Below are 13,388 nucleotides of genomic sequence, written 5' to 3'. Positions count from 1 at the left end.
CTGTAAGCTGTTCTCAGAACTCCAGGAACTTAAAAATGAAAATAGAACAAATAAATGTTTCATTTCACAATAGTATTTGGTTCCTACTTTCTTTTGCTCATAAACAGGAAGTCAGAAAATGCAAAATCCAAGAAATGAGTTGAAAGACACGGAAAAACAAGGTTGACAGAGAGAAATCTTTATTTTTCACAGCAGAAGTAACAAAGCATTTGTTTTCAAAATAAAATAAAACACAAGTCACCCAAGTATCACCCTCACCGGACGCTTATGAAAAACGTTGATTTATCGGTTTTACCGTTTTTTTTTTGTTTTTTTTTTTTAATTATGAGTGTTTTTAGCACTTAAACGGGAAGAGGAGATTGAGTCTAACTAAAGTGGTGCATTGTTCCAGTCAAACAAGAAACGAAGGCCTGAAAGCGTCATATGTCAGTGAATACGGGCAGTGACTACTGATGGCAGTGGAAATCAATAGTCGGGACAGATAAGCACTTGCGTAAACATATCAATCATGAGCTCAGTGGTCCGAGTCAGGCGCATGTTTGGGGCCTTTGTTCAAGTTTTCCGAACGCGGTGGATATTTAGTCTGGGTAAAACCCGAATGTTGCGCTTTAACAAGTCTCGATTAGCTCTCGCTTTGACTCAGAGTCGCTCTGCGGTTTGTTATCAGTGGCTACAGACAGACAGCAACTCCCCCATCCTACCCCCCCACAATACTTATCTGTACATTTGCACCAATTTATTAAAGTGTGTTTATAAGCAATCTGAGGGACTTGTTTATTTACATGTTTGTCACTTGTGAAGCGTGCCAGAGCGTTTTTAAGAGCTTGCTGTTGTGGGTTTTGTTGGCGTCGTCGTCTCCTGGATGAAACGCTGGTCCGCCTCAGTCGGCCACTCTGCGGTAGAAGTAAAGGTAGCCCAGGTCTTTGGGAGGTTTCTCTGAAGCACAGACCTTCTGATCGTTAAAGATGACCCATCTGTGGAAAAATAAATGCATAGAGTCATACAACAATCTGTTTAATAACTCAGTGAATCATTTCGGAGAATAAAATACCAGCTGACATTTTTCAAAGTACTTAAAATCAAATGGAAACAGTGGAGGCGAATGAAAAAGAAATATACATATTTAAATCTCGATGAGGAAGCGTCTCTGTGAGGACTTATTTTTCTATGTGAACTATGACGCCATCTACTGTGCAAACTTAGAACTTACAAGTTTCACCAGTTTACTCTGAAGAAATTAAATATTAACAGAACAACAAGCTCAGCTTCTCAAACTATTTGAATATAAAGACGTAGTTTATTTTATTGAGCAAGTCAATTTAATTTAGAAAATTAAAACTTAAAATAAAATAAGTGAAGTGTGTAGTTTTGATAAGTTTTTCATGTCAGTTTTCATGTAGCCACTGGTCTCCACCAAACAGGTTTATTACAACCTGATGCTTAAATTGAGTTTTATTAAAGAACCTTTGAAAGTTAGTAATATTTAGACGTAGACTCACTGCTGGTCCTTCTTGATGTGACAGACGTAGTGTCCACACATCGTGCTCGTCCCCATGTGGCTGATGAACGCAAACAACTCGTACTCTGCAAAGGAAGAAAACCTTTATGCCTCGGCGTTAAATAAACAGAGCTAACCTGTAGCTCTTCTTCTACAGAGTGAGATGGCGGGTAATTCTGACCGCCGGTCTCTCATTAACTCACTTCCTGGTCCGTCTCTGACGCGAGGTCCGGGTGGAGGGTCCCTCCCGCCCTCGCTCTCTGCAGCCGAGCGCCCGGCTTCGGACACCTCCATGGAGTCCAGGTCATCCAGGTGAGAGAAGATCCAGTCCACCGCCCGCTCCAGAACGTTACTCTATAACAGAGATCAATGTGACAAAATCGATTAAACCAACTGAATAGACAGGCTTTTATGGAGCATCTTAAATGTAAATATGAAGATATTCTTATAAAATTGGAAAACTGCTTTATGGATCTGCAGACCAATGACTGAAACGTAAATATAAAACCCTCCATGGTTTTTCAGTTAACTGCAGACCTTCCATCATTCTTCATGCTGTAAAATCGACACGACTCGTCCTTCGCCACACGTTTCTGGCCAAGTTCTTTCATTTCCTTTTTCTCAGCATTTTCTCTTACTTGAAAATCGCTTCTTCAGAGTCACCCTCAGTGACTTTGCCTTGGCAAAAGATCAATGAATCACTTCCTCCTTATCAGATTCTTAAAGTTTTTGCCACTTAACTTTTAAGCAGATCTTGCAAAATGTTAAGGTTAGGGGAAACACTTTATTTGACGGGTTGTGAATAAGACAATCATGTCACCGTCATGAACATGACTTAACATGAGTAAGTCTTCATGAACATTCATGACTGTTGTCATAAAGTGTCATTAGATAAATCATGACACTTTTAATACAAAGCTGGCATTATTTAAAATGCCTTTGTTATGATAACGTGTCATGATCTGACATTAATTTGTTATAAAAGTATTACTGAATAAACTTTAGCTTTAATAACATAAAGCGACATAATTTTTAAAGTTTAATCAGTAATTAACTCATGTTTATGACAGCGTCATATAAAGTGTTACCAGGTTATGTAGGAGTGCTGTTTTAAGGTTTTCTTGGTAAATTTTGATAATCAAACACTGAAATATCTGCAGAAAAGCTATGAATTCTCATCATTGTCAGACTGTAAAAACAACAACCAACATTAACTTAGGAGGAACATTAAATGAAAACATATGAATTAGCAGTATAGCCTCATTGGTGAATCTCTAGTTTTACATTTTGCTGTACTTAACAAAACTCTTTAAGAACTTCTTTAGGAAGAACTTTGCAATAAATATTTCATGGATAAAAATTGTTTTATGTGAATAAGTCTAAAAAAAGCTTAATTTAAAGATGTTTAAAAATAGTTAGAAATAAGATGTGGACTGAAAAAGAGTGAAAAAGCAACAAAGTCCAAATAAAAAAACAAAATACATCCAGAAAGCCTGGAGCTGTTTCTCAAGAGAACATCATCATCATCACAAAAAAAGTGAAATTTAAAGTTGTTAGATCAAGTTTTCTGTAATAAAACTGGGAAAACACAGCAGCATAATCACACAGATTTTCCAAAAGTTGCCAATTTCCTCTTCTAAACGAACGTTGTGATACTAACCGTTGCTCTGAGCGCTTTGGTTGCCTGATCTCGACTGAAGCCCATGGAGACGATCGTTGCCAGATGTTCCTCAGACAGGCTTTCTGTGGGAGTGGTTCCAGGTCCAGAACTGCTGCCTGGCAACACAAGCGGAGCCGAAAAGTCTGCAGACAACCAGGAGACAGAAACACCAACGAATTGAATAAAGAGCCCACTTGGAACGCTGCCTGGAAAATTCCCAGCTTCTACACACCAGGATCGTCCATGTGGCTCATGATCCAGTTCATGGCAGCATCAATTCCAGTATTCCCAGTGTAGTAGACTGCTTTCCTGCAGGCTTCCAGTGGAAACCCCATTTCACATAACTGGGACACAGTGGAGTCATCCAGGACTGGAGCTGGGATAAAGTTGACAGGAAACAGTTGAATTATTTTATGATTAGCCAGTTTCTATTTTTCTGAACTAAAAAACTGAATCTTACCAATTTTTACAGCTTAATTTCAAGTAAAAATATACTAATAAAGTTGAATGTAAGTTTTCAGCAGCATATGGCATCTTATTTTAAAAAAATTCTTTTAATTTTAATTTTGTATCTTTTATGCTTTTCCTGTTTTTGCTTTGTGAAGCACTTTGTGATTTTTATCTGTTAAAAGTGCCAAGAAAATAAAACTTTACAACATATTTTTCCTCAGTAACTTTCAATATTGTGGAATATTTACTTAAAACAAACTTACATTTAGCTGATATTTACCTAGAAGTTAGTTTTGTCTTTATTCCAAGTATAAGAAGATATTTGCAAGAACTTGACAAAAATGCTTTTGTTTTGAAGTTCAAGTTACTTTAAAGAAAAATGACATACAAATAACTTAAAAACAGGTAAAAAACAAAAAAAAAAAAAAACTGATGTTTCCATTTTTTAAAAGAAATTAATTTAGAAATTGTGAACTAAAAAGGCAACAGACGGACTCATGAGAACAGAAAAGGTAGAAAAAGGAAAAGAAGGAAAACAAGTGAAGACAAAAAAGTGGCAGGAGAAGAAGAAAAGGAGCAGAAATGACAGACAGACTGACACAGCAGCGGGGAGTAGAGCGAGTCGTCGTCCTCGTTGCCATGCGAACCCAGGATACCTTTGACCTCCACATCTGGGGTCATGAGTGGGGGCGGGGCCACCTCAGGTAGAAGCTCCTCCCCCGGCTGCTGGCCGGTCGCTTGCAGGCCGCTCAGGTCCAGGGTGTCCGGAACATCGATGCTCACATCTGTCCAGAGAAATTCACTTCATTTCCACCACAAATATAAACTTTTGTTTCATGGTGACGAGATTTTCCTTGTGAAAGTGACACTAAGAAACTATTTTTAATGGTAAACATAAGAAACCATGAAATATATGTTTAAATGAAAGCTAGTAAGAGGGAAGAATAAAAATGCTACCAAGTTAAGGATCTATGAATATTTTACCAGAACTAATGTCTCATTTATGTACATGAACATGTTTCCTATGACGTTGTTTTTTCCAGTATCAGAGTCCTTAAACTCTGCATTTCCTGTAAGCACTGAAGGCAGAAAGTGTCATCAAGCTTTACGGATGTTGTGAATGCAAAAATAACATCTATTTCCAATCAGTAAATACTCCTGAAGAGGGAGAGACTGGAACAAGTAGGAGTTTGCTCAGAAAAGTTAAGCATTCACCAAAGTTTATATTGAGACTTTTTGTTTGTCTCAAACTTTCCAAACTAATCAAAATTCTCATTCTTGATGATTAAAGATGAGGATTTACTCGGTTTCACACAAACAGCAAACAGTGTCTTTGCTCACCCAGTTTCTTAGGCACCCAGTCAAGGCCAAAGGTGAACTTCTTAATCTGTATAACCAGGTGATCAGGGAAAGAGGCAAACCGCGTTGTTCTGACAAATGAGATGGCACAGATAAGTTCTTCTGGTTCATCAGAGTTGAGTTATGCACAGGCTGTTTAGTCTCATACTTGGTAGCAGAGGTTTTTGCTTGCACAGCTGAACTCCAGAAGTCTGTGAGCATCTCTGGTTCGCTGAGCGCCGCCATACAAGCCGAGAAGGGGATTTGTGCTCGCACTGTCGGTGCTGATGAGTCCCCTCCTCACGGCGGCGCTCTGCCTCCTTAAGCTCCTCTGGAAACCAGAACAACAGAAACTTAAAACATGTCGCATTTAGAGCACTCTAAATGCTCACATATGGATGTGATGAATGTATTTAAAAACGAAAGATAAAGAACATGAAGGTCCATCAGCACCTCACCTGTGTTAGCAGCCTGGTCCATGGGAACGGGCAGCTGAACTATGTAATCCACCCGCTGTGTGTACTTGGCTTTTTGTGACTGTTGACAAACTATCTTCTCCTCCACCAGAAACCTGAAGGCTTCAGATGGGTTGGACCCAGAGCGACAGTTCCTCTGTGAAAGAAAAGGTGGGTTAATTTAAGCTAACGCGTGTCAGATTTTGGTTTTTAGACAGATCAGAGTTGACATGTTTGGTCTGCATTAAAGTTTGATTGAATATTCACACCTCCCCAAACAAACAAGACGTTCTAGACAAGCAAACTAAAGTTGGATCAAAACGGTCTAAACAGGGATGGTGTGAATGCACACTGTGGGAGGAAGATTGAGAAACTATCTTTACCTCCACCATGTTAATGAAGTGCAATAAAAACTCCTGGGCATCCTGTTGTCGATTGGTAGAAAACTCTGGGTGGCCTCGCCCAACGAGCGCTTTAAACATCCGCGGTGCTATCCCAACCTGGTCGCCCTGCAGGAAAAACACAAACACAATTTAAACTGGACTGCTTTAGATACTGAATGTTTTATTTCCAATTCCCAAAATGAGCGTTGTAAGACTACGTCTGCTCACTCTGGGTTCAGATGCACCAATATCATCTCCGGGATCTGGAGCAGGTTTTGGAGTATTCTCCTGACAACAGGCCGTAACCGAGCTTGGCTCTGAAAATACAAACAAAATAGACATCAATGCATCCAAGATGTGTCATTAAGGAGACTCAGAAAGGCTCATTTTATTTTATTTAACCAGGGTAAAAACCCACTGCGATTTAAAATATCTTTTTTAACAGAGCCCTGGCCAAGAGAAAGCAACAAATACAGTAGCAGTGACGCATTTCTGGACTTTTGTGATCCTAAATAGCAATATTGATTCATTAATCTATTACAATTTTTTTTTCCAGATTAAATATCAATTTTGGAAACAATCGGTTGAAATTGTTTTGTATCATATTGTTATTGTTTATTGCTGTGCTGTTTGTTTTACCATACTAAATTCTGTGCTAAATACATAGAATTTAGCATCTGGCTAAATTCTAAATACAATATTGTACATTCATTAATACACTGTCCCATTTAAATACAATCAATTAAATTTTTAAGTATTTAAATCAATACTGAATCTAGTAGGAATTGAATTACGACCCAAACAATAAAAATAGTATTGTTAGTTTCTTATTATTACCCAATCCTAATCCAAAAGGAGAACTTCAAAGGTGAGAATAATAATTTTGCAGAAAACCAAAAACAGATTGTTTTAAAGTGAACTATCCTCACCAAATCTAGTACGTTTCTGTTTAATTGATTTCAAAGTCAATCTGATACACAGATTGTAGATTCTGAAAAAGTAGTGTTGTGTCTAAGATTTTAGATAATTTATGGAAATATCAGAGTCCGTTTTGAAAATACTCACACTTGAGTTTTGAAGTCCTGGGTCGGGTCACTTGGTGCTTCATCAATGATCTTGTCAATGTTTGAAACGTATCTGTAAGGAATAAATAAATAGCATCTTCATTAGTTTAAAACAATCCTGAATTATTTGATCCTTTTAGTTTCATTAAAGTGATAATTTCATGTCAGTCTACAAAATCATTGAGTCCTTAGAAAGACAGTTTCACTACGATTATAAAAGCAGAAAAAAAGAGATGGCGTTACTGACGTGCTCTGGAAGTCTGGGACGGTGAAGAGCACTTGCATGACGGAGTTGAGGTAGCAGCTGTTTCCCAGGTTCTTCATACCCGTCAGACCGGGTCCAAACAGGGGCTTCAGGGTCGTCCCCGACTCCTGGATGACCTCCCCTCCCCCTCGCTGGTTTACAGCAATTTCCAACTCGGTCATTGTCCGTTCAGTCTGAAAAGAAACAGTTCAGAGGTGGAAAAACAACACTGGTGAGTCCGGCTGTACGAAGGTAACAGAGTACGAACCAAGAAGTTCTTAAATCTCAACACTAAGAGCTGCAACACTCGTCCTGCAGCCTGTTTGTGCAGCATCATTAGGCAAATGCATGAATATATCATAAAAGCAACATTACGGCGCAGTGAGAGGTAGCTGGCAAAGAAACTAAAAGAAGCAGGGATTCACAAAACATACAGGTGTCAAGAAAAAGAAGCCAAATGAAGATATGTTGCTGCTTTAATAGATCATATGCTTCTACTATTGGACAAATTTGATATAAAATACGCATAAATTTAATGTTTAATGCCAAAACAATATACTATTAAATGCCTCAGACTTGAGAGCAATGCAAACTTCTGTTTTTATTTTTTGAGTGCGCAAGTACATTGTGGACGCCAAAAATGTGCAACATGTGTGCAGTTTTGGACACTCAATATAATAAAAAAAATCATCCATATGCACAAAATATAGTTGATTTAGTATTCAGGATAAAAATCTGATTATATCTGCTGCATTTTAGTTTAGGGCTACAACTAAAGATCATTTTAGTAATTGATTATTCTGATTAATCAAGTAATTGAATAAAAAAAATTTGCATTTTGTGCAAGTTTTTCATTTAACCACTTATGCCATTTATTTATTTTGTTTAGAAAATTTTGCAAAATTAAAAGATGCAAATGAACAATTCACTTTCTCTTTAAAAATATAAAATAAACATTTAATTGTCTAAAATGAAACAAAACAACATTCCTTTACCGAACTTTTGATTATTAGTAGAATCGGATGAATCTGCAGCTAAAAAAAATACTTTAACATCAACATGTGAAAAGTTCAGTCTTTTCTGCTTGACTTATCAGTACAGTGTTTACTGATTATTGTTTTGGATTAATCAATTAATAAATGGATACCAAAAGTTGCTTAATAGTAATTTTATTTTTTCTTACAGAATTTGAACTAAATTAAAAATAAAAAAAAAACATGCCACAGTTCTGAGTAGAACATATTTACAAAGGTGTTTTTATTTCTTAAATTAAAAATGTATATATTTTTGTACAGTTTTGCTGCTGCTGCTCCAACTATGTTTTTCTTTCTGGAAATTGCCTTTTTTTATACTCAAGTTAACGATTATTCAATTACTAAATTAGTTGATTATTAATTTCAGCTCTACGTCAATTCAAGGTATCAAACAGATTTAAGAGACTAGAAATAAGAGAAGAATTAGAAGATCTGTTGGTCGTACAACTCGATCTTCTGCAGTCGATTGTTACAAGCGTACCTTCTCCATGGTCATCATGTTGATGCCGAAGTGAGCTAGATGCTCCGGTAACTTGGAGTCCAGCACCATGTCGTCTTCATCGTATGAATACACATCTGGACAAACAGAACAGGGACGATAACTGAGATCATATGCACACAGAGACTAAACAAGAGCTGAAATGCTGACAGAACTGATCAATAGACTTTATCCATGACTAAATCTATTTTCAGAATCAGTGACATTTGGAATTAGAGCAAAAAAAAAAAAAAGATCAAAGGGAAACCAGTCACTTAGTGGAGGTCAGGGGACAGAAATTATATTTTACACGACTAAATTATTTTAGTCATCAATTATTCTGAAAATTAATTAAGAAGATTTTTTTATGGACACTTTCAGCCCATTTTTCATACAATATCATAAAACAAGTCTTTAATACAATATTATAAATACATTAAAAAAATGCAGCTGATTTTATAAATCAGCATTTTTTTGCCTAGACTGCTATATTGTAGCTTTCCTTTAGTGAATGTTTAATCATTTGCAGTGAAGGATGTATCTGCATCTAAAAATAATTTTATCAACAACAAAGAAGAAACAAATATTTCCACCTGTTGTACAAGTTATTATAGGTGATAATGTAAAGGCCTGAACACTTGAGCAAATTTAAAAAACGTCCATTAGATATACATCACTGGAAAACAGAGGGTGACCTACAGACATCAGATAAATCATAAACTAGATCTCAAGAAGAATTATTGTTATTATTCCTTCTCTGGTTTATACATTTACAAACTTACAAAGCAACAGTGCCTCCAGAACACAGATAAATCTATAACCTTTACTACTGAAAGCTCATGACTGTGTCCTCAGCTTACCAGCACCATCAGGAGTGATTGTGCCCAGTTTGACAGCCAGCGGGTATCCGGTCTCCTGGAAATGGAGGAGGGCGTGGTTGTTGCCGCCGGAGCCGTCGAAGTACCTACGACCGCACAGCACTTTGCCGTCTGTGAGGTTCATCCAAATGTTCTCCTGCAGGTCACACACCTCACACCGCCAGCCACTGCGGAGACAAAGAAGATTAAAACCTCTGACAAAGCTTTGGCACTCACCGGAAAAAAAAAAAAAAACTGTGAAAGAGTCATAGAGTCCAGGTTCTCTGAACTCTATTATTACAGAGAAAGCTTAAATTACTTCCTGTGGGCTGAATGTAAAACAAGGACCAGATCAGTTTAAAAAGATTTACTCCACAGAATGAGTGAGAATTAGTTTCTAATCTATGATTTTAAACATTGAGCAACGGTCTTAATTAATAAAGCTGCTGCTAATATGATCAGTCTTTAAGATAAATTAAAATATAGTTAGTTTACATTTTCTCAGATCAGAACTGTGTTATAAAGGTACAAGGTAGTTGTCACTTGGTTCTTTAGCGTGTGAATGTGTTGAAGTGCAACTGTGTTAGGCAAGGTTTTATTTGAATAATCTAAAAACTCTGTTAAGTAACAGATTTCTTAAAATACACATGTTAAAAACAGATTGATTAGTTTAATAAACCACCTGGGGGGGATCTTGACTCCGTTGTCCAGCTGTTTAAGGTTAGCGGCATGCTTCGACTCCTGTCTCACCTCTCCGTCCCACTGTTGAACTTGTAAAGTGTGAGACACTGAGTCTGCTGTCATGATACCCGACATAGACAGAGACACCTGGAAACACAGCAGAGGAAGCACTAAATGTTAGAATAATGTCTCAGTTACTGGAACTACAAGGTTTATTTAAACGGCTCTGGTATGAAAATGAAAGGTAACACTCTAGACGTTGCAAAAATCAACATTCAAGTTACTGAGTGAGAGTGAATGAATAATACACACAGATAAAAATGAAAATAAAATAAATTAAGCAGTTTTAATCCAGAACCTCTTGCAAACCAGAGTACAGATTCTGCCTATTTACTCTACAAACAAAAATAAAGAACAGAAATTTTGAAGAGGTATTAGTTGATAAAAGTTCAGGAGTTCCCAATAAACCATTTGGCACCATGTGCACCATCTGAAATGTTCTTATTTTTTTTGCCTAGAGCCAAAAAAATAATATCTAATGAATAATGAGTCAATGTTCCTATTGCAAGACAATAACGCCTTGAAACTTGAATGTGTAAAATCAGAGGAGCTTTGCAGCTGCTGTAATCATCGGAATGTAATTCTTATTACAATAAAAAAAAAATAAAAATTTACCCGGTCTTTAACAACATCAGGCATTGTGCTCAGGTCCTCTGAGGTCACTTCCTGTCTGTCAGGTAAAATGACCACCTTTACGTCCTCCTCGTAAAGCTCCTGCTCCACATCAAAACCTCCTTCAATCCCTGGAAGAAATGAGAAACAATATAATGATGCCAACATGCGATGTAGACGTGAAATGTCCCTCCATGGTTCTCTGAGGTCTTCTCTCTAGTCCAGTGATGCCTTCATGAACGGCTCTAGTCCAGGTTCTGAGTTCTGGTGAAGTAGGGGCCTAATAGTTTGTCCACAGACCCTCACTGCTGTTCTTCTTTTAAAACTTTTAATAACATACCTACTATTCAACAAGTGGTGACAGATCTAGAAAAACCATATAAAACACGTATTTCTGCATGCAGCAGATAATCATGTTTTGTTTATTTTTTTATGTGATGCAAAAGGCCAACAATAACAAAACTCACTGGAAAAAGAGCCAATGCTAGAGCGATGTGCCAATTCTCAAAGTCAAAATTTTTGTTTTAAATGTTATTGTTTTAAAAAAGAAGAAAAACAAAGAGCAGAGTGAAATTAAATATCAGGACAAACTCATCAGGGGAACAACAGGAAAACATTACATCACAAGGCTGAGCTTTTTTCCTGATGTTCTTTTGATTTAAACCCCATAGAATCACTAGAAGTTTAAATTGATAACGCATGCAAAATACATCCATGTACACTCTATATTTTGAGTTACAAGTATTAAAAAGTTTGGTGAAGTAGCATTTTGCAGCTCTGGCTCATCACATGTAAAAGCAACCAAGAAAGATCCTTTCCCAACTGGGAGAAAAGTGACCAAAATTAGAAATGGAAAGAAAAACAAAGCACAAAGAACCCACTCTCTGACAAGCAACAGGAGTCATGAAGAAACTTTGCATTTTATGTTCAAACCACAATAAACTGACACAAATACCAAAATTGTGACTTTGTGTGACCATGTTCTACTTTTTTTCAGAAATTCACCTCATCTCCAACAGATTTTTGACAAGTTGTGCAAACTTTTCATCCATTACCTCAGGAAAACTCACCTATAGCCAGTCGAGTGGGCTTTTTCTTAGGTGGGTGTCCTGAGCCAGAGTTGTTTTCATCCTCCTTCTGTGAACAAAATAAAAGTTTATCATAATTTGAAGACAAGTAATTAACAGACAGTTTAAACGATATTACACATTAAAGTCTACCTTAGTCTTTCTAGTCCGGGTAATGTGCAGGTAAGCCCTCTGACCAGTCCGAGCATGATGTCTGCCCACGTACTGACTGCCAAAACCCAGAAAAGTGTTCATGCACACGTATATGCCTCCTTCACTCTCCTGTAAAGACAAAACAAGTGCCAAAAGTCAGAGAATAATTCATAACATCAAGTCCTAACACAAGAGATTGAAGTTGGAGCACATCTGTAGCTCTTGATGACAAAGCATCCGTTGCTCTAGCTCCTGTCAACCTGCTTAGCTTCACTACTTAGCAGCTTGTCTCACAAAATGAGATAAGGAAAAAGAGTGGTTAAAGTAAGCGACAAGTTAGGATTAAATTCAGCTCATTCAAAGTCATAGCTATTTCTAAAAAAAAACTTTATTTGTATTCTACTTTGCCAGTTATAACACTCAGCTACACTGCTAGCGCTGCTAACTTTCCATTACAGAGCCTTACTAGCTTAGCATCAAGCTAGCCTGCTAGTTAGCCACAACAAGAACATCTAGCTCAAAGTAGGAAACCTCTGGGGGGGTGGTTCTTGACACCGTACTGCAAATGATATAAATGCATTTGGAAAACTAACACTCTTCTTCTGGCTAGTGGATGTAATGCTTCACAAAAGGAAAAAGCTCACCGGTGACGAAAATGACAGGGCGCATTCGTCTTTGTGGACACGGTCCCCGGGCTTTGGGACGCGAATTGTGGACAAAACTGACATCAAAACCTCTCCAACGTCCGCCATGGTGAAACGACTAGTTCTGCTTTTCAGTAGGACGGTGGCTGTCCTGAGTTTGGGCACCTAGTTGGTTGTTTACCTGGCTCTAAAGGGCGCCTGTTGTCTCTCCTGTGTGTTTGGTCTGAATGAATCAGGAGCCGATGCCTGGTGTTGAGGAAGGAAGGCCGAACGAACGAAGAGCCAGGGCTTTTACCGTAATACACAGAATAAAGGCACCCAATGTTATTTATATAAACTAACTGTATGAAGATTTGTGAATTTTTGAAAAGCCAGATATCTGGAACACTTTAGGCCAAATATGCTTTTACTATATAACTTTCTTACTTTGCTATGGATTAATGATTCTTTGACATAGAATTAGTTTGTTGATTTTATTTTCCATTTTATGATTTCCATCTCAGATTTGGTGAACTCTAATTTGGATTATTCAGAGCTATTTACAAAACAACAGTTTAAAACCTGACATGTTGCAATTTTTTATTTTAAGAAACTGATTATTATGGAGCTCCTTTCTTCTATTCTTTGCAAAAATAGGTCGGAATTAAATGTAATAGCCTATGTGAAAAATACAGTTTGTAATATATGGTTCTTATATTAAACTGTAAACT

At 37.3% G+C, this 13,388-nt stretch overlaps 1 protein-coding gene across 1 annotated transcript; it reads right to left on the bottom strand.

Moving 5' to 3' along the window:
• Positions 1-157: 157 nt before the first annotated feature.
• On the bottom strand, positions 158-12,960 carry usp5 (ubiquitin specific peptidase 5 (isopeptidase T)). The gene is given in 22 exon segments (XM_055047572.1): positions 158-974; positions 1,500-1,584; positions 1,702-1,852; positions 3,159-3,301; positions 3,391-3,534; positions 4,208-4,393; positions 4,950-5,038; positions 5,116-5,230; positions 5,233-5,277; positions 5,405-5,558; positions 5,785-5,910; positions 6,013-6,060; positions 6,062-6,101; positions 6,850-6,921; positions 7,096-7,286; positions 8,608-8,702; positions 9,465-9,649; positions 10,144-10,289; positions 10,818-10,945; positions 11,885-11,951; positions 12,035-12,163; positions 12,679-12,960. Coding segments are annotated over 22 exon segments (2,541 nt in total). The 5' UTR covers positions 12,787-12,960; the 3' UTR covers positions 158-880.
• Positions 12,961-13,388: the final 428 nt, after the last annotated feature.

This window comes from Poeciliopsis prolifica, unplaced genomic scaffold (genome assembly GCF_027474105.1).
Source record: "Poeciliopsis prolifica strain line A6 unplaced genomic scaffold, Auburn_PproV2 SCAFFOLD026, whole genome shotgun sequence".
Taxonomy (NCBI): domain Eukaryota; kingdom Metazoa; phylum Chordata; class Actinopteri; order Cyprinodontiformes; family Poeciliidae; genus Poeciliopsis; species Poeciliopsis prolifica.
The sequence above is the reverse complement of the archived record's forward strand: the minus strand, read 5'-3'. Positions and strand labels throughout refer to the sequence as shown.